This window comes from Rana temporaria, chromosome 5, assembly GCF_905171775.1.
Source record: "Rana temporaria chromosome 5, aRanTem1.1, whole genome shotgun sequence".
NCBI lineage: Eukaryota > Metazoa > Chordata > Amphibia > Anura > Ranidae > Rana > Rana temporaria.
In genome coordinates, this window is record NC_053493.1 from 28,579,039 (window position 1) to 28,604,350 (window position 25,312).

Genomic DNA, 25,312 nt, shown 5'->3' on the forward strand with positions numbered 1-25,312 from the left:
CCCTGTACCCTGCATGTCGTGCCGCACCCCTGCGCTCTGCATGTCGTGCCGCACCCCCTGTACCCTGCGCTCTGCATCTCGTGCCGCACCCCCTGTACCCTGCGCTCTGCATCTCGTGCTGCACCCCTGTACCCTGCGCTCTGCATGTCGTGCAGCACCCCTGTACCCTGCGCTCTGCATGTCCGATTCCTGGTCTTCCACAGCTCAGTGGTTCAATCTTTTAGATCCTATGTCACCATTGTGCTCTGCATGTAGTGCCACGCCCCTGTACTCTGCATGTAGTGCCGCGCCCCTGTACCCTGCGCTCTACATGTAGTGCCGCGCCCCTGTACCCTGCGCTCTGCATGTAGTGCCACGCCCCTGTACCCTGCGCTCTGCATGTAGTGCCGCTCCCCTGTACCCTGCGGTCTGCATGTAGTGCCGCTCCCCTGTACCCTGCGCTCTGCATGTAGTGCCGCACCCCAGTACCCTGCGCTCTGCATGTAGTGCCGCACCCCAGTACCCTGCGCTTTTCATGTAGTGCCGCACCCCAGTACCCTGCGCTCTGCATGTAGTGCCGCACCCCAGTACCCTGCGCTCTGCATGTAGTGCCGCACCCCAGTACCCTGCGCTCTGCATGTAGTGCCGCACCCCAGTACCCTGCGCTCTGCATGTAGTGCCGCACCTCAGTACCCTGCGCTCTGCATGTAGTGCCACGCCCCTGTACCCTGCGGTCTGCATGTAGTGCCGCTCCCCTGTACCCTGCGGTCTGCATGTAGTGCCGCTCCCCTGTACCCTGCGGTCTGCATGTAGTGCCGCTCCCCTGTACCCTGCGGTCTGCATGTAGTGCCGCTCCCCTGTACCCTGCGCTCTGCATGTAGTGCCGCTCCCCAGTACCCTGCGCTCTGCATGTAGTGCCGCATCCCTGCGCTCTGCATGTAGTGCCGCATCCCTGCGCTCTGCATGTAGTGCCGCACCTCAGTACCCTGCGCTCTGCATGTAGTGCCGAAACCTCAGTACCCTGCGCTCTGCATGTAGTGCCGAAACCCCAGTACCATGCGCTCTGCATGTAGTGCCGCACCCCAGTACCCTGCGCTCTGCATGTCCGATTCCTGGTCTTCCACAGCTCAGTGGTTCAATCTTTTAGATCCATTGTCACCATTGTGTCCTGTAGGGGGTGACGGGCAGAACCACAGATCAGTGTGTGACCAAAAATCCAACACTCATTGAAGTGTCTGATTCTGCAGAGTCTTCACGTGACCATTTCTCATCACAGCAGCACAGACAGGGAGAGGGTGAGCATCTGCACCCACCTTCTTTCCCACCGACTCTCTTGTCTTTGCCGTTTCATTTTAGCGTTCGTCTCTTTAAAACCTTAATGGCACAAAAGGTCTAGCCTGTATAAAAATTTAAAGGGAGAAAAAAAAAAACTTTTCATTAATTTTTTAAATTGGAAAAAAAAAACGAACTCAGACTTGTTTAGACATCAGCGGTCGTCCTTTATTGGTGTTGCTGAGCTTTGAGAACTTTGTGTGGGAAAGCTTTAAAAAAAAAAATCTTATTCTATACATTTTATAATTCAATCCAGTCGGTGTCAAGGCAAGGAGGGATGTGTCATTTGAATAGAAGAGCGCTAGGGCAATTTCCTTAGCTATACACAAAAATGATCTTCCCACACAAAGCACAATTGCTGGAGGTTTTATTGAATTTTAAGTACAGTGTTCATTTAAATACGACACTAATTGTCCTCACTTTTACCGAACAACTTTTTAAGTACGATTTAAATCCTAATGGAGTCACTTTAAAATGTAAAGAAAGTTGCCAAGACTGTGTACATATTTGTATAAGGTGCTTGCTGACATTATAAATAAGCTTTAGTGTGCATTAAAGATGAGGGTACAGGGCTTCAATATAGACGTATGGATGGTTTCTAGCAGCGCTCAGACTGCCTGCGTTCTCTGCATCCTGCATGTGGTGCCAGGGTGGCTTTGCTGTCTTTGAACCTTTTTTTACATTGTTTCAGGTTAGTTACCTAGTGTTAAAGTGATACTAAAGTCAATTTTTTTTTTTTTCATTTAAAAAAAATAAATAAATCATACTTGCCTGCTCTGTGCAGAGGTTTTGCACAGAGCACCCCAGATCCTCCTCTTCTTGGGTCCCTCAGCGGTACTCCTGGCCCCTCCCTCCTGCTGAATACCCCCACAGCAAGCGGGTTGCTATGGGGGCACCCAAGCCGCTGCTCTGTCTGTTCAGACACAGAGCCAAAGTTCAGCCCCACCCCATCTCTCTCTCCTCATCGGCTCACTGACTTTGACAGCAGCGGGAGCCAATGGCACCACGCTTCCCTCTTAGACAAAGAGGGAGAGTCCTGGGCAGCCGAGACACTCCTGCAACATCGCTGAATTGAGATGGGGCTTAGGTAAGTATTATGGGGGGCTGCTGCACACAGAAGGTTTTTCATCTTAATACATAAAATGCATTAACCACTTGCCGACCACCGCACGTCAATATACGTCAACAGAATGGCACGGGCAGGCAAATGGGCGTACCTGTACGTCCCTCTGCATTTGGCACGCACGCGCCGCGTGCCTCGCGAGTACGCCCGTGTGTCCCGGGCGCTCTATGTTCCCGAGTGGCTCGCAATTGCGGTCGGCAAAGGCAGAACAGGGGGATGCTTTTGTAAACAAGGCATTTCCCTGTTTTGCCTAGTGACATGTAGGGGTCTACTGTTCCCTGTGATCGGGAACAGTGATCGCTGATGTGTCACTGGTAGCTCCTCCCCCTAATAGTTAAAATCACTTCCTAGGACACACTTAACCCCTTCAGCGCCACCTAGTGGTTAACCCCTTTACTGCCAGTGTCATTTTTACAGTAATCAGTGCATTTTTATCACACTCATCCCGTTATAAATGACAATGGTCCCAAAAATGCGTCCAAGTGTCCGATGTGTCCGCCATAAAGTTGCAGTCATGATAAAAATCGCAAATTGACGCCCTTACTGGTAAAAAAAAAAAAATTGCATAAAACCTTGTAGACTCTAACTTTTGCGCAAACCAATCAATATACACTTATCACGTTTTTTTTTTTTTAAATATGTAGAAGAATACATATCGGCCTGAACTGAGAAAAAATTAGCTTTAAAAAAACAAAACAAAAAAAAAAACGGATATTTATTATCGCAAAAAATACAAAATATATATTTTTTTCAGAATTGTCGCTCCATTTTTGTTGGCTGGAGTTCAGCTTCAGTTTGTTACAATATTTAAAGGCGAAGTGTGGCCAAAGCGCTTTTGTCTGTACTTCTGTGGGTCACAGGAGTGCAGTTAGGTTTGTACTTTTGTGACCCATCTTCAGCCGACAGCGGGCTGACGACAGAGCCGGTCCAGGCTCTAAAAAGATTCCGAGCATATGGTCAGGATCTGCCCAGAAGCTGGCTCAGCCTCTCAGCGGTATACAGCAGCTACATTTGCACTGCTTGGCTGTATGGCAGTCTCTTGTGTTTTCCCAAATCGTCTGAGTTGCCATTACCAAAGCAGAAATAATGGGGTGAAGCCATAAATATGGTGCAACACAGTGCTGCCCTATACAGGGAAATCTTTCTCAGGCACCAAGTTCATGTTAACAATTCTTTTTACGTTGTTTGCAGATGATGTGAAGCAAGTGTTTGGACAGACTACGATTCACCAGCATATCCCGTTCAACTGGGACTGCGAATTCATTCAGCTGCATTTTGGAAAAGACCGGAAGAGGCTTCTACCGTATGCCGAGTTTACTCAGCTTTTGCTGGTAAGCAATAGAAAGTGATTTGTGTTTTTTGTGTATAGAGTAGCTCTAAAGTTTAATTCAAAGTGGACCTATGAGTAACTTTGACAGGTCTGTGTGCATAATGTTCTAGTTTTTTTTATGTTGGAGGTTACTACTGGGTGGGGGGGGGGGGTCAGCAGAGCTGGAGGTTACTATTAAGTGGGGGGTCAGCAGAGCTGGAGGTTACTACTGAGTGGGGGGCGGGGAAATCAGCAGAGCTGGAGGTTACTACTGAGTGGGGGGGGGTCAGCAGAGCTGGAGGTTACTACTGAGTGGGGGGGAATCGGCAGAGCTGGAGGTTACTACTGAGTGTGGGGGGGATCAGCAGAGCTGGAGGTTACTGAGTGGGGGGGGAATCCGCAGAGCTGGAGGTTACTACTGAGTGGGGGGGGGGGAAGTCAGCAGAGCTGGAGGTTACTACTGAGTGGGGGGGGATCAGCAGAGCTGGAGGTTACTACTGAGTGGGGGGGGATCAGCAGAGCTGGAGGTTACTACTGAGGGGGGGGGGGGGGTCAGCAGAGCTGGAGATTACTACTGAGTGGGGGGGAGGGGGTCAGCAGAGCTGGAGGCTACTACGGAGTGGGGGGGGGGGGTCAGCAGAGCTGGAGGTTACTACTAAGTGGGGGGGGGGGGGGGTCAGCAGAGCTGGAGGTTACTACTAAGTGGGGGGGGGATCAGCAAAGCTGGAGGTTACTACTGAGTGGGGGGGGGGAATCATCAGAGCTGGAGGTTACTACTGGGTGGGGGGGGGGGATCAGCAGAGCTGGAGGTTACTACTGAGTGTGGGGGGGAGATCAGCAGAGCTGGAGGTTACTACTGAGTGTGGGGGGGGAGATCAGCAGAGCTGGAGGTTACTACTGAGTGTGGGGGGGGGATCAGCAGAGCTGGAGGTTACTACTGAGTGTGGGGGGGGGATCAGCAGAGCTGGAGGTTACTACTGAGTGTGGGGGGATCAGCAGGGCTGGAGGTTACTACTGAGTGTGGGGGGATCAGCAGGGCTGGAGGTTACTACTGAGTGTGGGGGGATCAGCAGAGATGGAGGTTACTACTGAGTGTGGGGGGATCAGCAGAGATGGAGGTTGCTACTGAGTGGGATCAGCAGAGCTGGAGGTTACTACTGGGTGGGGATCAGCAGAGCTGGAGGTTACTACTGGGTGGGGATCAGCAGAGCTGGAGGTTACTACTGGGTGGGGATCAGCAGAGCTGGAGGTTACTACTGGGTGGGGATCAGCAGAGCTGGAGGTTACTACTGGGTGGGATCAGCAGAGCTGGAGGTTACTACTGGGTGGGGGGGGGGGATCAGCAGAGTTGGAGGTTACTACTGGGTGGGGGGGGGGGGATCAGCAGAGTTGGAGGTTACTACTGAGCAGGTGATCTGCTGAACAAGGGTACTATTGAGCTGGGAGTTTACTGGGGCCCCTTTTAAAACAAATAGAAAATGAACACGCACACAGGGCATGTGCCAAGCTTCAATTAAAGCATCAGCGATGCATCAAAAAAGCACACAAAAAAAGCATGTTGAAGCAGTAGGCACGTTAATGTGTGTTGAAGCAAATGTAAATGAGACCTTAAAGGGGGCAAGGGCCTGGGGTTTGACGTTCTCTAGCTGGAATTGTGTTGGTAAAAGATTGGCAGTTGTTCAGAAGGAAGTATCTGATGTCTGTGCAGTTTTAGCCACTAACCCAATTTCTTAAATTATTAATACCATTACTATATTCTTACCATTTTATATATTCATCCAGTCATTCTTTCCTCTGTCCCCTGGTCTGTCACAACTTCCTTCTGTTAAATGCAAAGTTTGCGTTTCCACTGATAATTTATTGCTCATTGAAAAGTGTTTGGCTGTGTAACTATTACAGCGTTCCAGCGCTGGGCAGCTTTTTATGTTGTGAGTATGAGTTATACTCCTGTTACCATGTCTAGACCTCGAACTGTGGGCAGCTGGAGCCCGACGTACGCGGAGTTACTAGTGTGAAGTCACGTCCTTTAATGTCGCTTCTAACCTGGACCAGATGGGTCCCTAATGCATTTTACATGTAGCTTCCCTGATCTGTGCCATCAGAGGCAGCGAGCGGCAGCGATTAAGAAGCACACGCTGTACTGTGACGTTTTTACCTTTTTACAGCATCAGTCGGAGTTCTGGAGGAGGAAGCTGCAACCTCTTATCAGACTTCCTGGGAGAGATGGGCATAATGTGGCCAGATGACAGCGGCTGCAGATCATTGATATACATCTGCTTCTAACTTTCCCTCCTTCCCTTTCGGGTTCAGAGATGGTTCCTTGTTTTATCGGGAATCTCTCACATTGTCTGCATGGCTTAAAGAAAATGTTTATGACCCTACATTTAAAGTTGGACTACAAGCAAACTTTTTTTATTGCCCCTCATGCCCCTCTACTTCTCCCACCCCGACTCCATTTCTCTTGTGTGTTCACAAGTTCTTCAGACAAAACTCCAAAGTATTAACACGCATGCTCGGTAGCTGTGCTCACCATAAATCATTATTAGCAGAAGTTACCCAAAGTGTGGCACTAAAGAGCTGAAAAAACACGCAATTTCCTGTTTGTTGGGTGACAATTCTTTGCCGTTTGTAAGCAATGCATGTTTCGGGCCAACGCCCTTCGGACAGAAGTCCTACGCTTTGCCCGGAAAATCCCGATCGTGTGTATGAGGCTTTAGGTAAGTGTTTCATTATGAGCTAGTAGGCGATTGTGCCTTTTGTCTTGCAGTTTTTTTAACATGGGTTTACGAAAACTTTAAGCGTGTTGACATCAGCTGCTGAAATTATTTGCCCTCTGCCAATTTGTGATTCTTTTTTTTTTTTTTTTCCTCTGTAGGAAATTCAGCTGGAACATGCCAGGCAAGCCTTCGTACAGCGCGATAATGACCACACGGGAACAATCAACGCTATGGACTTTAGAGATATTATGGTCACTATCCGTCCACACGTCCTGACCCCGTTTGTGGAACAATGCTTAGTTGCTGTGAGTAAAAAAATCTGCAAACCTGTTTTTTGGCGTTACATGATTAAAACGCATAAAGCAAAGTGCACAAAAAGCATGTCATACTTCCACTGTACTGCACAAGTACCGTCTTACTATTAAAGCAGAGCTCCACCCTAATCGCTTGTCCTCTGCTGCAGACGGCGCTGGACTCCAGGACAGGTAAGTGTGCCGATATTAAAAGTCAGCAGCTGCAGTATTTTTTTTTTTTTTTCAGCGGACATCCTCTTTAATGAAAATCCATTGTGTACCGGGCTTTCGTTTTAAATTTTTGCTGCTTTTTTTTAAATTGAAGAGAACAATTATTTTCATACCATTACGACCGTTGTGTAGGGAACAGTTTTGTTAACTTGGCTCTCTGACATTCCTGGGAGACTGGTATTTCATTTTTACATTTTGCACATTACTATGCCGCTCTTTGGAGATGGCATTTCTTTTTTTTTTTTTTTTTGTTATTTTTAAGACCCGGACCATTATGCGGGTTAGGAACCTTGCCCCTTTTTGCGATTCGGCACTGCGTCGCTTTAACTGACAATTGCGCTGTCGTGCGACGTGGCTCCCAAACAAAATTGGCGTCCTTTTTTTCCCACAAATAGAGCTTTCTTTTGGTGTTATTTGATCACCTTTTTATTTTTTGCGCTATAAACAAAAATAGAGCGACAATTTTGAAAAATAAATATTTTTTACTTTTTGCTATAATAAATATCCCCAAAAAATATATATATAACATTTTTTTTCCCCTCAGTTTAGGCCGATACGTATTCTTCTACTTATTTCTGGTAAAAAAAAAAAATCGCAATAAGTTTTTTATCGATTTGGTTTGCGCAAAATTTATAGCGTTTACAAAATAAGGGATAGTTTTATGGCATTTCTATAAAAAAAATGTTTTACTACTAATGGCGGCGATCAGCGATGATTTTTTTTCTTCTTCGTGACTGCGACATTATGGCGGACACATCGGACAATTTTGACACATCGGACAATTTTGACACATTTTTGGGACCATTGTCATTTTCACAGCGAAAATTGCTATAAAAATGCACCAATTACTGTGAAAATGACAATTGCAGTTTAGGGGTTAAGTGTGACCTCATATGTGTTTCTAACTGTAGGACCGGACGTGTGATCTCAGTGACTGTCTTTCCCTATATCAGGGAACAGACGATCACTGACATTGCCACAATGAAGAACAGGGCGCTGTCGCAGAGCTTTGGACCGGGTCGCAATCGCGCCGGCACGCAAGCCACCCCGCAGCTGGGCCTTAAAGAGACACGTACAGGTACGTGCTTGTGCCCAGCCGTGCTATTCTGCCGACGTATATCGATGTGAAGGGGTCCTTAAGTGGTTAAACAAATGACCTCTGGAAGATTTAGCACCCCTAATGACCAGGTCACATTTTGCAATACTGCACTGCCTTACATTAACTGACAAGTGCGCGGTCGTGTAACGCTGTCAAATTTTGTCATTTTCTTTCCTCCACAAAAAGAACTTAATTTTGGTGGTATTTGATCACTTCTGCGTTTCTTTTTTTATTTATAGTGCAAAAAAAAAAAAAGATTTCTGCTATAAAACATAAATAAAAAAAATTGAAAAAAATTGAATTTCTTCATAAATTAAGGCCAATATGTATTCTGCTACATGTTTTTGGGAAAAAATAAAAATTCCAATAAGCATAAATTCATTGATTTACACGCATGCTATAGCGTCTACATATTATGGGATATTTACTGGAATTTTTATTTATATATTATACTAGTAATGACGGCAATCAGCGACTTATAGCGGGACTGCGAAATGTCAGAGGACAATCTGACACTTTGTGGGAACCAGTAACATGAATACAGTGATCAGTGCTAAAAATATTTACTGTTGCTGTACTAATGACACTGGCTGCGAAGGGGTTATGGTGTGCCTAGCCAGTGTTTGTGTTTACTATGTGTCCTGCTTTTACTAGGGGGAAGAGAGGGATTTTAGTTCCTGCAGGAACACAGAATTCACCCCTTCCCTTGTCAGAACGGAATTCTGCCTTCTGAGTCTCTATCTGACAGTTGGCGGGTGCCGGCGGACATCGAGAGCCTGGCAATCGCAGATCATCTTCCGCTGTGAATAATCACAGCAGAAGCAGCCCACACTCGCCCCCTGCAGGTGGAAGTGCAGTATCGCGTGTATACATATACATGATTCGGCGTACAGCTGCCACCCTTTAGTAGTAAAACTGCTATAGGGCGGTCAGCAAGTGGTTAGAAAAAAGTATACGGTTTGTTTCCATTCTAGTAAGAAAAGTTATACTCTCCTTACCCTGGCTTCTTCCTGCAAAGCCTGGCCAAGTTAATGGGAGCAAACCCCAAAAAATGTAATGACAATTTATTGAAAAATAGAAATGCACCCACAAAAGTACACAAGTTGGTAATGACATTATAGTAACTTGGGAGCCAGAAATCTATGAGGGGCAGCCAAAGAACTTGCCAGTCTTGACCACCGGCTGAAGAGGAAGCTGCTGTCATTGCAATGCAATCGGTCTTCAATACAGGACTGGATTTCCCTGACATCACTGTAGACCCAGGACGAGTTTCAAAGCTGTTTGGCTTTTGTTTTCTTCCAGTGGTTGAAAAGTGAGTGCCTCTTCTGTGAGTCCTGAATCGTACCAGGCCGCATGCCCTCAACATGGGGGGTGGGTGCTTTGGGGCAAGGGGTCCCCCCTAATTTGGTGAGGACAAGGGCCTCTTCCCGACAACCCTGCCTGTTGGTTGTCGGGGTCTGCAGGTGGGGATGTGAATGAGTATGGGGTTCATTGTACCCCTACCCGTTCGCCTAAAAAAATAAAAAAATTGTCAAAAATAAAACACACTACACAGGTTTTTTAAAGGTAATTTATTAAGCATGTCCGATGTCTCATCCAACTTCTCCCCTCTCCAGTTCTTCTCTCCTCTCTTCTTCTCCCTCTGTCTTCTGCCAGATCTCCTCCGTTGTATTCTGCTCTTTTGCCTGGTCTTCTCCGTTGTCTTCTCCCTCTGTTCTTCTTCAGATGTTGACTCAAAGCTCTCTCCTGTTCTAATGCCAGGTGCATGGTGTGCCACTACTTATTTTAGCATGATGTGCCACTACTTATTTTAGCATGATGTGCCACTACTTATTTTGGCATGGGCACGGTCACCGTGTAATGTCATCTTGAAGCCCTGCCCCGTATGACGTCACCACCCCATCATACCCCAGGCGGTCACGTCATAGTGGGGCAGGGCCTCCGGATGACGTCACACGGTGACCCCTCCATGCCAATATAAGTGGCACATCGCGCACCCGGCATTAGATCGGGAGAGAGCGTTGAGTCAACATCGGGAGAAGACAGCGGAAAAGACCAGCAAAAGAGCAAGCAAATAAGAAGAGCCGGAGAGGGGAGAATAAGTCGGAAGAGACACCAGAGCTGCTTAATAAATTACTTTAAAAACCTGTGTAGGGGGTTTTATTTTTGACACTTTTTTTTTTTCTCTAGTGAATGGGTAGAGGTACAATGTACTCCCATACCCATTCACATAGGGTAGGGGGCCATGAATTTGGGGACCCCTTGTGAAAGGGGGCTCCCAGATTCCAATAAGACCCCTGTCCGCAGACCCTGACAACCAATGGGCATTGGTTGTCGGGAAGAGGCCCTTGCCCTCATCAAGGGAAAACAAGGTGCTTTGGGGTGGGGGTGCACAGGGGCCCCCCCCCCGCCTCAATGCACCCACCCCCCATGTTGAGGGCATGCTGCCTGGTACAGTTGGGGGGGGGGGGGGCTCGCTCCTCCCCACCCCCTTTCCTGACCGACCCGGCTGTGTGCTCAGATAAGGATCCGGTATGGACTTAAAAATCCATACCAGACTGAAGCGTGCTTTAGGGCGGGCCCCCCACCCCAAAGCATCTTGCCACCATGTTGATGAGGACAAGGGCCTCTTCCTGATAACCCTGTCGTATACAGCGCTCCTAAATCGCCACAAAGATGCTGCGTGCAGGACTTTTTCTAATGTCCTGCAAGCGCACCACTCCAGTGGAGTGACGGGAGAGGCGTTTTGCAGGTGCTATTTTTAGCGCTAAAACGCATAGAAAGTGCCTCAGTGTGAAAGTGGCCTTAGAAACACCTCTCAGGGAACACATTTAACCCCTTGATCACCCCCTAGTTTTAACCCCTTCCTTGCCAGTGACATTTATACAGTAATCGGTGGCTATTTTTGGCGCTGATCGCTCTAAAAATGTCACCGGTCCCAAAAAAGTGTCCGATCTGTCTGCCACAATGTCAAAGTCCCGCTAAAAATCGCAGATCACTGCCATTGTTGGTAAAAACAATAATAAATGCCATAAATCTATCCCCTATTTTGTAAACTTTTGCGCAAACCAATCAATAAACGCTTATTGGATTATTTTTTTATTTTTTTTAACAAAAATATGTAGCAGAATACATATACAATATGTATATGCAGCAGAATACTTATTGTCCTAAAATGACGCGATCAAATACAACCAGAAGAAAGTTCTATTTGTGGGGGGGGAAAGGACATACATTTTGTTTGGGTACAGCGTCACACGACCGCGCAATTGTCAGTTAAAATGACACTGTGCTGTTTTTCGCAAAAAATGGCCTGGTTATTAAGGGGCAAATCTGGTCCTTAAGTGGTCAATGGAGCGCTGTGTCCGTCGATTAACTCTGAGAAAAATAATTTTACGGTAAATTACAAAATCCATATTTTTTCTATTTTTTTAGCTTTTTAATAAAGTGCTGTGGATATTGCACTAGGTGATTGCACCCCCTTGTTTCATTTTGTTAGGTAGGTGGGCAGTCAAGTGATGCTTTCACTAAAGGGGCCTGAAAACCTAAACCGTGTCATCAAATTTGAATTGGTGGTACTGTATAATAAATCGGTGTGGTGTCGGCTAACCCGTGTCCTCCCAAAATGGACATATTTGTTTTGGCCGGAGTTGCTCTTTAACAGGGGACTTGATCCATCAATCAATGTGAACAGCGACTGTGAAACTTCAGCTTTACTCAGAAAGATCTCTTTAATTCTAGCCAATGTCGGCATAGGGTTTTTTAATATATATAGTTCCATTTTTTCCCCCCAGGCTTTATTCTTCCAGCATTACAGTGAGATGTTTCTACATTCATTAAATGAAATAAATAGACTTGTAAAACATGAGTGACCCCGGCAATATTTAATGTATAGCCTTGTAAATCACTGATGCCTGGGCCGCTATAATCCACCACATGTGTTTGTTTAGGTTTCTGCTTTTGGTTTGCCTCAGATGCTCATAGGGGAGAGCTTTTATGGACTTTATTAGCAGGCAAAGAGTCTTTTTCTTTGACAGTTTGAATTCTCTTCTCCATAAATCTTTGTGGACTCTGCAGAGTTCCCCCCTTCAAATCTCTTTATTTAGAAAATAAAAGTCTTTCTAACCTGTTTTCTCTGCCAATCCTTTTCATTTAAGGCTGCTGGAGGTACCATAGCTCACCAGGTCAGCTTCTCCTACTTCAATGCATTTAATTCCTTGCTGAACAACATGGAGCTTATTAGGAAGATCTACAGTACCTTGGCCGGAAACAAGAAAGATGTGGAGGTCACAAAAGGTTGGTGCTTTAGCCGTATGATGTGCGCCTAGAGGTCTGACTTTTAAAGACTTTGCTGCTTGGGTGATTTTTTGGATGGTACTGTTGGGCAAGTGATTTTTCATCTACTGTATTAACAGGCGGCTGTAAAAGACACAAACTGATTTAGCTTTCCTTAAAGGGGTTGTAAAGGTTTGTTTTTTATTTTCTAAATAGGTTCCTTTAAGCCAGTGCATTGTTGGTTCACTTACCTTTTCCTTTGATTTCCCTTCTAAATGTTTTTTTTTCTTTGTCTGAATTTCTCACTTCCTGTTCCTTTTCAGTAAGCTTGCCCCCATCATCCGAGCCGTTCTGCCTGGGGGTTAGTCGGCGTGCTCACCCCCTCCCTTGGGACTACATCCCTGTGACCACAGCGTCTCCCCGCAGGGATGTAGTCCCAAGGGAGGGGGGCGAGGACGCTGACAAACCCCCAGGCAAGCTTACTGAGGAGGAACAGGAAGTGAGAAATTCAGACAAAGAAAAAAAACATTTAGAAGGTAAATCGAATGAAAGGGTAAGTGAACCAACAATGCACTAGCTTAACCACTTCCTTACTGGGCACATATACCCCTTCCTGACCAGGTGAAATTTCAGCTTCCGGCACTGCGTCGCTTTAACTGACAATTGCGCGGTCATGCGACGTGGCTCCCAAACAAAATTGACGTCCTTTTTTCCCCACAAATAGAGCTTTATTTTGGTGGTATTTGATCACCTCTGCGGTTTTTATTTTTTGCGCTATAAACAAAAATAGAGCGACAATTTTGAAAAAAAAAACAATATTTTTTACTTGTTACTATAATAAATTGCCCAATTTTTTTAAAAAAATAATTTTTTCTCAGTCTAGGCAATACATATTATTCTACATATTTTTGTTAAAAAAAAAAAAATCGCAAGAAGTGTCTGGTTTGCGCAAAAGTTATTGCGCTTACAAAATAGGGGACAGAATTATTATTTTTTATTATTTTTTTTTACTACTAATGGCGGCGATCAGCATTTTTTTTCGTGACTGCGACATTATGGCGGAGACATCGGACACTTTTGACACATTTTTGGCGCCATTCACATTTATACAGCGATCAGTGCAATAAATATGCACTAATTACTGTATAAATGTGACTGGCATTGAAGGGGTTAACACTAGGGGGTGAGGAAGGGGTTAATGTGTACCCTGAATTGTGTTACTAACTGTGGGGGAAGGGGGGTGACTGTGGGGGAAGGGGGGTGACTGGGGGAGGTGACCGATGCTGTGTCCCTATGTACAAGGGACACAGATCCGTCTCCTCTCTCCCCTGACAGGACGTGGAGCTCTGTGTTTACACACAGAGCTCCACGTCTTGTCCCTGTAGCCGCCGATCGCGAGTCCCTGGCGGACATCGCGGCCGCCAGGCACTCGCATCGGCATCTCAGCGATGCGGCGAGCGCGCGCCTCCGCCGGACGCGCACGCGCGCCGCTGGCTGCGCGCGCAGGCCGTAAAAACACGGCCTCCCAGAGATGTAGAGCCACCCTGCGGCCGTACAAAGTCGTACGGCCGTCGGGAAGTGGTTAAAGGAACCTATTTAGAAAATTAAAAACAAACCTTTACTACCCCTTTAAAGGATAAGTTCAAATTTCCCAAAAAATAAAAGAATACACTTTTTTTTGTTAAATGTGCATTTATTTTTATTTTAGGAGCCTGTAAAGCTTTTCACCCACAATCTGCAGATCGTGGGTGTAATGTCATGCTCCTGCAGACTCTCTGTATAGCTGTCTATCGGAGGCACAGGGAGGCAGTTACTGAATTACAGGAAGCTCAATGAGCTACCTAGAGCAGCGGTCGCCAACCAGTGGTCTTTGGATCACTGATGGTCCATGATAAAATTAGGTGGTCCTCAGGGGTTCTGCCACAAATCAACATTCTGGCATATGTATACCGCCCAATGTTTCCAGTGGTGTTCTCAATCCATATTGACAGTGCACATTGATATCCAATGCCTCCTCTGTAGTTCCTGCTCCTGTGAATTCGGAGGGAGGTGCCGGGAGTAGTGCAAAGAGCTGGAGGTGAAGAAGTAGGGTACTTCCAATGACAGCACTGATCAGGCACTGGGAGGGAGCCTGAAGCTCGAGCACATGGCTGGATAAGGAGTTAAGATCCAATAAAGAGTCCAAGTCCAAAATGTGATGAAGGTGTGTGTGTGTATGTGTGTGTGTGTGTGTGTGTGTGTGTGTGTGTGTGTATAAGGCAAAAGTGTGATCCAGGGAGAGGGGGACAGAGAGCTGGAGCATTGTGTTGTAAGGCATGTAAAATTCATGTTAGTGGTCCGCGGGATTCAAAATTGTGAGTTTAGCGGTTCGTGAGGTCCGAAAAGTTTTCAGAGCCCTTATAGCTCATTGAGAACGACAAGCGGTCAGCCGTAAAGGCTGACGGTAGTTGTGGTTCATTGATTCAGTTTAGAGGGATCCGTGAATTTATAACGCAGCCGCGTGGACCGAATTCTCTTAGAATAGTGAAAGCTGGTGTGGGGAGATGATGCCCAGCCTGCTATCACAAGGGGGGGGGGGGGCTGGGGGGGAAGAGGGGGCAGATGCTGAACATGTTGCACCCCAACTATGGATGCAACCTATTCAGATAGGTGAACTTATCCTTTAAAATTTATATTTTTTTCTATTTTAGCATTTTCACATGGTATCGGCCTCTTGCAAACCCTGTACAGCTGAGCCAATATTGGGGAAGGGATGAGCAACAATCGTAGCCAATCATTTGTGCTTCAGTTTTCATGTGCTAACAAGGTATATGCTGATAGGACAAAAGGTCAGAGAGATCCTTAGTCTACTGCTTCACCTTTAAGAGACCATGTCACTAGACCATTAATTTCATCAAACATCTTGCCATAAGATTATCTATGCAAAGCTCAATCTGGAGAAGCGTGACGCAGCACAATCGGTTATGCTGCAGTGCTTATGTGCTAATAAGATACATACTGATAGGTCAGGGCAAAGTGACCGATCTCATCAGTCTGCTGCTTCTCTTTAAGGCCCCATACACACGGTAGGACTTTTTGACAACAGACTTCAAAATTAGCAAGTTTTCAAAAAAATCGGACAAACTTTTTTGGTTTTCTTCGGACAAAAGTTGGCTCTGCAAACGGACAAACTTTTCGGCAACAAAAGACCTACGGTGCAAAGTCCTATTGTGTGTACAGAAATCCATCGGACTTTAGTCCGAAGTACAAACACGCATGCCCAGAACCAATGTTAAAATCAACCAACAATAGCAGAAGTTGACCAAAGGGTGGCGGTAAAGAGCAGAAAAAAACACGTGATGTTGGGAAAGTTTGCAGAAAAGTCCTGTGTGTATGCTATGGGTGTGCCCGGCCAACTCTCTTCAAACAAAAATCAAAGGAAACGTTTGTTTGAAGTCTGATCGTGTGTATGAGACTTTACACGGTCCAGTCACGGGCTGAGGGGAAGGACAAGATTTGTTAGTCTTCGTTTATCATGTGGTTTTAACAACACCCTTCCTTTTTTTAGCTGCAAAAGGCAGGGAAGGGGTGTGTACATATACCGCGGCAAAAATGATCCTGCTGTCGTGTTCATTGGACAGTACCGCTGGAGGTATGCGACCCATTCAACTAAATAGGGTCGCCCCACAACCATGTGCAGTTGTGGTGTGCTAGTGCAGGGTTCAAAGGGATAAGTCAGGCAGTTAATAGCCAATACAATGGGGTTTGTTTATTAACCACTTCCATACAGGGCACGTATACACCTTCCCGCCCAAGCCAATTTTCAGCTTTCAGCACTGGCGCACTTTGAATGGCAATTGCGCGGTCATGCTACACTGTACCCAAACAAAACTGGCGTCCTTTTTTCCCCACAAATAGAGCTTTCTTTTGGTGGTATTTGATCACCTCTGCGATTTTTTTTTTGTGCGCAACAACTAAAAAAAGACTGAACATTTTGAAAAAAAATATGTTTTTATTTTTTTCTGTTAATTTTTTTGTAAATAAGTACGTTTTCTTTCAATTACGGGCACTGATATGGCGGCACTGATGGGCACCGATGAGATGGCACTGATGGGCATCGATGAGGTAGTACTGACGGGCACAGATGTGGTGGTACTGATTGGCGGCGCTTGTATGCGGCACTGATGGGCACACATAGGCGGCACTGATGGGCACACATAGGCGGCACTGATGGGCAGTCATGGGCGGCACTGATGGGCACTCATGGGCGGCACTGATGGGCACTCATGGGCGGCACTGATGGGCACTCATGGGCGGCACTGATGGGCACTCATAGGCGGCACAGATGGGCACTCATGGGCGGCACTTATGGGTGGCACTGATGGCTACTTATGGGTGGCACAGATGGGCACTGATAGGTGGGCACTGGGCATGGATGGGCACTGTGGGGTGGCACTGATGGACACTGTAGGGTGGCACTGATGTACAATGTGGGGTGGCACTGATGGACACTGGGGCGGCACTGATTTAGCTATGTTGCCAGTCAGTGCCCATTTGTGGGCACTGATTGGCATCTTTTTTTTTTTAATGCTTTTTTTTTTTTTTTTTTGACAGACTTTTTTTTTTTTTTTTTTTTGACAGACTTTTTTTTTTTTTTTTTTTGCCCACCCTGGTGGTCCAGGGTGGGCATCCCTGGTGGTCCATGTGGCAATCCGAGGGGGGGCTGCGCTGATAAACAATCAGCGCGAACCCCCCCTGTCAGGAGAGCCGCAGATCGGCTCTCCTCTACTCGCGTCTATCAGACGCGAGTGAGGAAGAGCCGACAACGGCTTTTCCTGTTTACACCGTGAACAGCCGTGATTCGACACGGCTGATCACGTGGTAAAGAGTCTCCGTGAGAGACTCTTTACCAAGATCGGTGTTGCGGGGTGTCAGACTGACACCCCGCAACAACGATCGCCGCGATGCGCGCCCCCGGGGGCGCGCAGCGGCTCAGAATCCTGAGGACGTCATATGACGTCCGGTCAGGATCAGACAACCACTTTGCCGCCGTCAATATGTCATTGGCGGGCGGCAAGTGGTTAAAACTAGAGAGAGCAAAATCTAGTGCAGCTCTGCATAGAATCCAATCGCCTTCCATTTTTTTTTTATCATAGCTTAACTGAACAAGCTGAAGTCAGAAGCTGATTTGGCTACCATGCACAGCTGCACCGGACTTTTCACTCTAGTTTTAGTAAATCAACCCCACTGTCTCCTCACTGCCTGTCAAATGCAGTGGTAGTGTAAGCAAGGCCTTTCCAGCAAGTAAAAATTAGTCGTCCTGCCATGCCAAGCAGGGCTGTGTATGTGTGGCAGAGCTGTGTAAATCTCAGCAGTGGATAGACAGCATTACAAATCCTTTGGCACTTAAAATCTCTCCCACTCATGTATGTCATCTGTGTATTTAGCTGTTTTTTTCTTTTAAACAACGGCTTACCCACCACTCCTTTTGCCATTCAACTCGAAATGTGAAGCTCATGTCTTGCCTCCTCCATGTCACACATTTGTAGTATGTTTTTCTTGTCTGCTCTGCAGTACTTGAAACACCTTTTCAAGTTTTCATGTCTTTGTGCCAAGTCTGAGGCTTAAAAAAAAGAAAGAGAAAAAAATTATATTGCAGCCAAGATTTGGGTGAAGAGCTTACGGATAGCGCTAACCGGGCCTTAGTCCAAATTGGCAACATGTTGACATGTCCTTGAAGGCGAGTTGAGTAGAGTACTGTACTTTCCCCTTGACAGTTCTGTGAGCTGGTCGACAAGCTGGGAACATGATGTTATCTCTTTCTCCATGAACACATCTACAGTTTCCTTTTTCACAGTTAAAGCTCCTTCTGGGCTTTCCATTAAATAGTTGATGCTGAAGGATAAAATATCTTGTAGTCTGGATACAGGTATCTCGCCAGCCCTTGCTTAGAGAAAGGAAAAAAACATTATAGCAGCTTTGTGTTGTATACAGTGCTCAGCATAAATGAGTACACCCCAACAGATTTGTCGGAAAACCTTTCCTTTCCTTTCTGAATCAACATTTTCTATGGGACAAAAAAGGCACACAAATTTGGGCCATTGATTGCAACCTAGATTTGTTAAGTTGCACACACAAAGTATTTTTCCTAACAAATTCATTTCCAGACCTTGTTGCAAAAATGAATACACCCCGATGAAAGTCTTGGGTCCCTTTCACACACGCGGGCCAGTCATTTGATCAGTTCAGTCACTTTTGTGTCAAAGAAAAAAAGGATGAGGTTTGTCACCCCTGCCAGCTAGAGTCCCGGAGCCATTCTTTCATGCAAAAACTAAACTTATGTTTGTTTACAGCCATTTTTCGTCCGGTCTGTTTTTTTAACGGAAGAAAAATAGGACTTTGATCAGTTCCAAAGAACGGATGTAAACGGATGATCAACCATTTACATCCGTTTTTCCATTGAGATGCATTGATGTCTGTCCATTTTTCATACATCTGTTACCGGGTGAAAAAAAAAAAACGGTCTGCATGTGTGAAAGTATCTTAGGAGCAAAGATACATTTTAGACAAAATCCTAATTGACAAGAGTTCAACTACAGGTGAGTCTTATTATTTCATTAAACAGGTGTCCAGCAGACAGTTTATTATAAAAGGTGTTACTTAAAGAAAGCCCCTTCCAATTTCATGCTGTCAGCAATGGCACCACATGGAAGAGAAATGTCACAAGGCCCGAGTAAGAAAGTAATTTCTTTACACAATAAAGGTGAAGGCTACAAGAAGATCAGCAAAGCTTTATTTGTCACTCAGAATACTGTAGCAGAAGTGAAATTTAACAAAGATGGAACTGCAACCATTGCACAGACACGTCCAGGCCATCCATGGAAGTTAACATCTCGACAGGAGCGCCTTCTGATAAAAAGGGTTAAAGAAAATCGGCATGCAAGTTCACTGCTGTTAGCTAAAGTAGAAAGCCAAACTGGGGTGATTGTTTCCTGGGACGCAATACATGCGTACACTGCACAGGAAAGGCATGCATGGGTGGTGTCCACAAAGAAAGCCTCTCCTAAAGCCCATGCCCAAAAATAGCCCATCTAGAATTTGCCAGGGCCCATGCTGAAAAAGACTACTACTGGGTCTCTGGTGTGATGAGACCAAGATGAATGTTTTTGGAACTGATGGTATTAAAACTATGGCGTTTCAAAGGTGAGGAGTACAAAGAAAAATGCATGGTGCCTACAGTGAAACATGGTGGTGGCGGCGGCAGTGTCCTTTTGTGGGGCTGCATGACTGTTGCCAGTGTCTGGGAGCAGCTTTTTATTGATGGCATCATGAATTCACAGATGTACTGCTCTATATTGAAAGAGGAGATACTGCCATCACTGCGTGCCCTTGTGCATCATGCACTTTTCCAACATGACAATGATTCAAAACACTCATCTAAGGCCACTGTTGCATTTCTGAAGAACAGGGTGAAAGTGATTCAGTGGCCAAGTGCTGTATGTCTCCTAATCTGAACCCAATAGAACACCTACGGTGAATTCTGAAGATGCAAGTTGAGCATCACTCTCCATCCAGCATCCAGGCTCTAAAAGAGGTTGTTCTTGAAGAATGGAAAAAGATCGATGCAATATGTCACCAGCTTTTTCATTCCATGCCTAGAAGACTTGGCATTGTCCTTACAAATCATGAAGGTCATACAAGATACTAGATGTAGTCCTTTTTGATGTGGGGCGTATTCATTTTTGCATCAACTAATTTTAGTAAAACTGAAGATTTTGTAATCTAAGTTATATTATTAACCTTGCTTTCATGTAATGAGCTAAACAAATGTTCTATAAGTCTCCAATGTTGTCAAAAGTTTGGAAATCGTTCTTGTGTTCATCTTGGTCCAAACTATTTAAAGTGTCTGGAAACCTGTGGATCAGCTTTAAGGACATGCAGCTTAGTCCCCCCTTCTCACTTTGAGAAGATTGTCAGTGTGCACCACTGAGTGTTACAGAAAACGGATTTATTGGTAAGTATCCTTATGACCAAACTCCGGGCAAACCACTAACTATTTGAAATACATTTGTTGGAACTGTCTTACCTGACAGCAGGGCCGGAGACCTGTTTTCCCTTTGCAGGAATGGATATTTAATACATAGTTACATTAGTCCTGGTAGAAATCAATATAGCTAAACATATACCACACCTGACTGATCCCTCTGGAAGCTGGATTGATGGATATGCCACCCCTCCAGAGGTCTCCACTTACTTCGGGGTCCCATGCGAAGTGGCTGCTCTGTTGCATTTTAAACAAAGGTCAGCTGCTCGGCACCAGTCAGAGAATGCTTTGCTAATTGGATGAGGTGGAGAGGCACAGCGGTTACCTCACAATCTTTACCTCATCCAATCAGAGAACACTTTTCATACAGAAAATCCTTTATAACATTGGTGCCGTGCGCCCAGCTTCCTATGCTTAAGCTGCAACAATGAAACTCTATAAAATATCCATCCCTGGACATCTTCTTTAAGCAACACTTCCTTTCATGTCCCTCCCCCTGCCTGTTACTTGACATTGAAGGAACAGCGGCAGACTGGTGGCTATTTTTCTGCTCACTCAGCATTTTCTTGTCAGCACATGTGATTTGCACCTTATATTGGCACACTTTTTCAGAGCTAAACCTAGTACACACAGGCCGAATGTTGGGCGGCATCATCTGGTTCAAGAGAAACCGTCCAACATTAGGCCTGTGTGCAAGGCAGCTCGCCTGACCAAAGCCAACTGCTCAGCCGGCTTCTGTTGAAGGGGCATGACCGAGAGAGGTCTGCCGACTGGCATCTGATCAGTGCTCTCTGCCAATGGCCGAGAGTGCCGACCTTTGTGTTTTGTGGGGGCATCCCCCTGTCGGAACTCAATCGTTAAGTGGGAGAGATTTCTGTACTAACATCGGATCATTTGTACCGTGGTTCCTCCTGAGCTCTTCAGTTTTTTTGTTTTTTTTTTCTTCAAAAGTGTGTACCAGGTTATACAGTACAAAGAATTGCAGGAGGCTGATATCCAATGAAAGTGTGAGGGCATTTTACGATGTCTATAGATCATTTTGTTATATTTTTCTGGTTAAAATGTGGCATTTTGCAGCAAGCCAATTAATCTATTGTTTTTTTCTCTCATTCCTAATGCAGAGGAGTTTGTACTTGCTGCACAAAGGTTCGGACAGGTCACCCCCATGGAAGTAGACATACTGTTCCAACTCGCAGATTTATACGAGCCACGGGGGTAAGTAACATTTTACAACCTTGTTCTGAGGGCTTAACTCAACTATGCTTCTAAACAGCACTTGAACTAGTTCTGGAGAAGCTTGTATATTTAAAAATGTTAACTCTTGTTACCAGAGGTCATTGAAGTCCTAGATTTCCTAGACAAATTTTACAGCATCCACTAACTTGACTGTAGCTCACCGATCAACCATAACTTTATGGCCATCCAACTAATCTTGAGTAGGTCCTCTTTTTTTTACCACCAAAACAGATCTGACCTGTCAAAGCATGGACTCCTTTGAAGGTATGCAGTGATGTCTGGCATCTATCCTTCAGTAACAGATCCTTTAAGACCTCATGCACACTGGATGTTTTTGGATGTTTTACAGCTGCTGTTGCTGTTTTTGGCTTCAGACGTTTTTTTTTCTACAGTCAATAAACTCTCCAGCATGTTATCCTATGCGTCCATGTAGACATAGGCTCTTATCAACTGTTTTTTGATGGACAAAGAAAAAAATAGTGGTTCTCAGAGGAGTTTTTCAGCTGTTTTCAGCTTTAAAAACATCCAAAAATGCTGATAAACGCTCAAAAACGTGGCTCACCAGCATTTAAAAAAAAAAAAAAAAAAAATCTTAACGCTATTGCAAAAAAAGTTGAAAAACTCACTGCAAAGCTACTGGTGTTTTTATAATGTTAGTTTAACGTCCAGTATGCATGAGGCGTCTCTCTTGTAAGATGTGAGGTAAGGCTTTCATGGATTGACCGTTTTTCTAGCACATCCCATGGATGTTCGATTTGGATTGAGATCTGTATAATTTGGAGGTCAACACCGCAAACTCATTGGTGTGTTCCTCAAACATTTTTTGAACCATTTTTGAAGTGGGGCAGGGAGCATTATCATGCTGAAATAGGTCATTGCCATTGAGGAATACTGTTTCCATTAAGGTAAACTTCTTCGACAATAGCAAGGTTTAGGTAGGTGGTACGTGTCAAAAGAAGGATAATTGAGAAATTTTATTTTTAAGATGCCCAGACAAGACACCAAGGTTAAAACGTACAAGTTTATTACAAATCTACAATAAAATATATACAAAAACCATGGATAACCTGCTGAGTTGTATAGGAATGTGCAAACTGTGAAATATTGGTCTCGCAAATTTCATGGAATCACTCCACTTCCTCAGGAGGATTAGAAGAGTACCTTAAAACACTGTAAACAATAACATTTAAAATCCCATCACAGAACCATACAAAATATAGTAAATCGTTGTTTCCATATTGCAAAACAATATGGCTCGCCTTCCTTGTGCACAAAGGGTCCAACAGCAGGATGCAGAAACTGGGCTGCCGAATACCCCCCCCCCCCAAGTGCAGATGTGTGGGCCATCGAGCAAACCAAGAAGAAAGGGTATTTGGGAAGTAGAGAGGAGAGTTGAGCATTGGATGCCAGAGGGTTGATCAAACCAAAGACGAGCTGAGGACCCACCCATCTGTTGCATGGGTACTATGATAAAGTGGCCATGAAAGTCCAAAATGTTGTGTTAGGAAGCCAATCGTAGCCCAGAGGGAAGCCTTCAACGTAATAGATAACTATCAAGGACCTGTCACAAATGAATGAAACTACAAAAAATGGGTTGAAGTCCATGTGTACTGTAGCAAAATATAATTTCTCTTTCGTTCATAGACGGACACAGCCTTCATTGACCTTTAGTGTTATGCTTCTATCTCCTGGTAGGAAGAAGCATAACCCTAAGGTCAATGAAGGCTGTGTCCGTCTATGAACTCAGAGAAATGGATTTTACGGTGAGTACAAAAATCCTTTTATTTCACCGGAACAAAAGAGGACAAAATGCTTACACTACACTACGGTTGTCCCGATACCACTTTTTTACGACTGAGTACAAGTACTGATACTTTTTTTTTCAAGTACCGTATATACTCGAGTATAAGCCGAGTTTTTCAGCACATTTTTTTTGTGCTGAAAATGCCCCCCCTCGGCTTATACTCGAGTCACCTTTTTGCGCCTGATCTCCTGGACTTTGGGGACCCGGTACGGGCCGGCTGTAGGTTCCCTGGACCCCAAACTGGCACACATATAGCCCCAGTCTTCCTCTATAAGTGTGCAAAGTTTGTTGTCTGGGAGACCTACGGCCCGGGAGCACAGATTTTTCAAAGTAGGGCCCCCCCTTCCAAAGACTTGCATGTTAAACGGTCGTATCTCCAGTAACTTTGGGGACCCGGTACCAGGCCCAGGTCTCCTCTATAAGTGTGCAAAGTTTGCTGTCTGTGGGACCTATGGCCGGGGAGCACCGATTTTTATTTTTTTTTATTTATTTTTTCTCTTCCAAAGTCCGGCACCCCTTCTATATATGTTAAACGTAAGTCTAGTCATGGACACAGTGAGGCATGGACACAGTGAGGCATGGACACAGTGAGGCATGCAGATGGACAACCTAGGCTTATACTCGATTCAATAAGTTTTCCAATTTTTTATTTTTTTTGGGTAAAATTAAGTGCCTCAGCTTATATTCGGTCTGGCTTATACTCGAGTATATATGTCATGTGACAGTATTTTTTTTTTTTTTTTTTTACAGTACCTTCTTTTGTGAGGGGGGGGGGAGTGGATTGTCGGTGTGGGTTTTTTTTTTTTTTATTATTATTTACATTTTTATTTAAAACATTTTTTTTTTAAATTTATTGCAATTTTCTTTTCTTTTTTTTTATCAGCTCTGTTGGGTGGTCTTTGGTGAGATATCAGGGGTCTTAACAGACCCCTAATATCTCCAGCGGCGATCGGGCCGATAAGTATTCTTTTTGTTTATAGTGCAAAAAATAACCGCAGAGGTGATCAAATACCACCAAAAGAAAGCTCTATTTGTGGGAAAAAAAGGACGCCAATTGCGTTTGGGAGCCACGTCGCACGACCGCGCAATTGTCTGTTAAAGCGACGCAGTGCCGAATCGCAAAACCTGGCCGGGTCCTTTAGCTGCCTAAAGGTCCGGGTCTTAAGCGGTTAAAGGATGTTTTGCACTGTGATGGACATTCCTGGTCTCTTGTTTACTGTCATAAACTGTAATAAAAATATATACTTAAAAAATCTTTACGCAAACCACGTGAAACCCAGCTGGCTTTTATAAAAATCTACAGAATTTTTTTTTGTTACTTTAAAAAAAGCAGATGCAATAAGCCCCTACTGCTTTTTTGTACGTAAGTAAATATTTCTGCTACCAATAGCTGTAATAAGAATATAACATAATGCTGTGTTTGGTTCTTTTCAGGCGCATGACAATGGCAGATATTGAAAGAATCGCTCCTCTGGAAGAAGGAGCATTGCCCTACAATTTGGCTGAAGCCCAGAGACAGGTACATCTATATTTTTGTCAGTAAAGCATAGTATCTCTTCTGCAGGTGGTATATATAGCCTTTGCCTGCACAGTGGGGGAAGCCATATTGTACTCTGAAGCAAAATTTGAGAGAGCATTTTTTTTCCCTGTAAGACACCAGGAGACCAAGACGTTACCAAGGCCTGACATTTCTCATGCCGCTGTGTTTCCTGTAATTTTAGAGGTCATATCATCTTCGATGTCTTTCCACGCTGATGACCCTTGTGTGTAAAATTATACTCGCCTTTACAGCGCTGCTGCTCATGTCCAGAACTGAGCTGTTCTTTGGCCAAAGCTGACAGAAAAATAGCAGAAAAATTAGAAGGCGGATAAAAGTTTAACTGCAGTGAAA

The 25,312-nt window shown here is 45.0% G+C and overlaps 1 protein-coding gene across 1 annotated transcript in view; it reads left to right on the top strand.

Moving 5' to 3' along the window:
- SLC25A13 (solute carrier family 25 member 13) overlaps positions 1-25,312 on the top strand; it is a 216,775-nt gene that overhangs the window by 70,860 nt on the left and 120,603 nt on the right. The window contains exons 5-9 of the mRNA XM_040352298.1: positions 3,626-3,765; positions 6,619-6,765; positions 12,241-12,379; positions 21,503-21,596; positions 24,856-24,940. Coding sequence (XP_040208232.1) covers positions 3,626-3,765; positions 6,619-6,765; positions 12,241-12,379; positions 21,503-21,596; positions 24,856-24,940 — 605 coding nt within the window. The remainder of the gene's footprint in view (positions 1-3,625; positions 3,766-6,618; positions 6,766-12,240; positions 12,380-21,502; positions 21,597-24,855; positions 24,941-25,312) is intronic.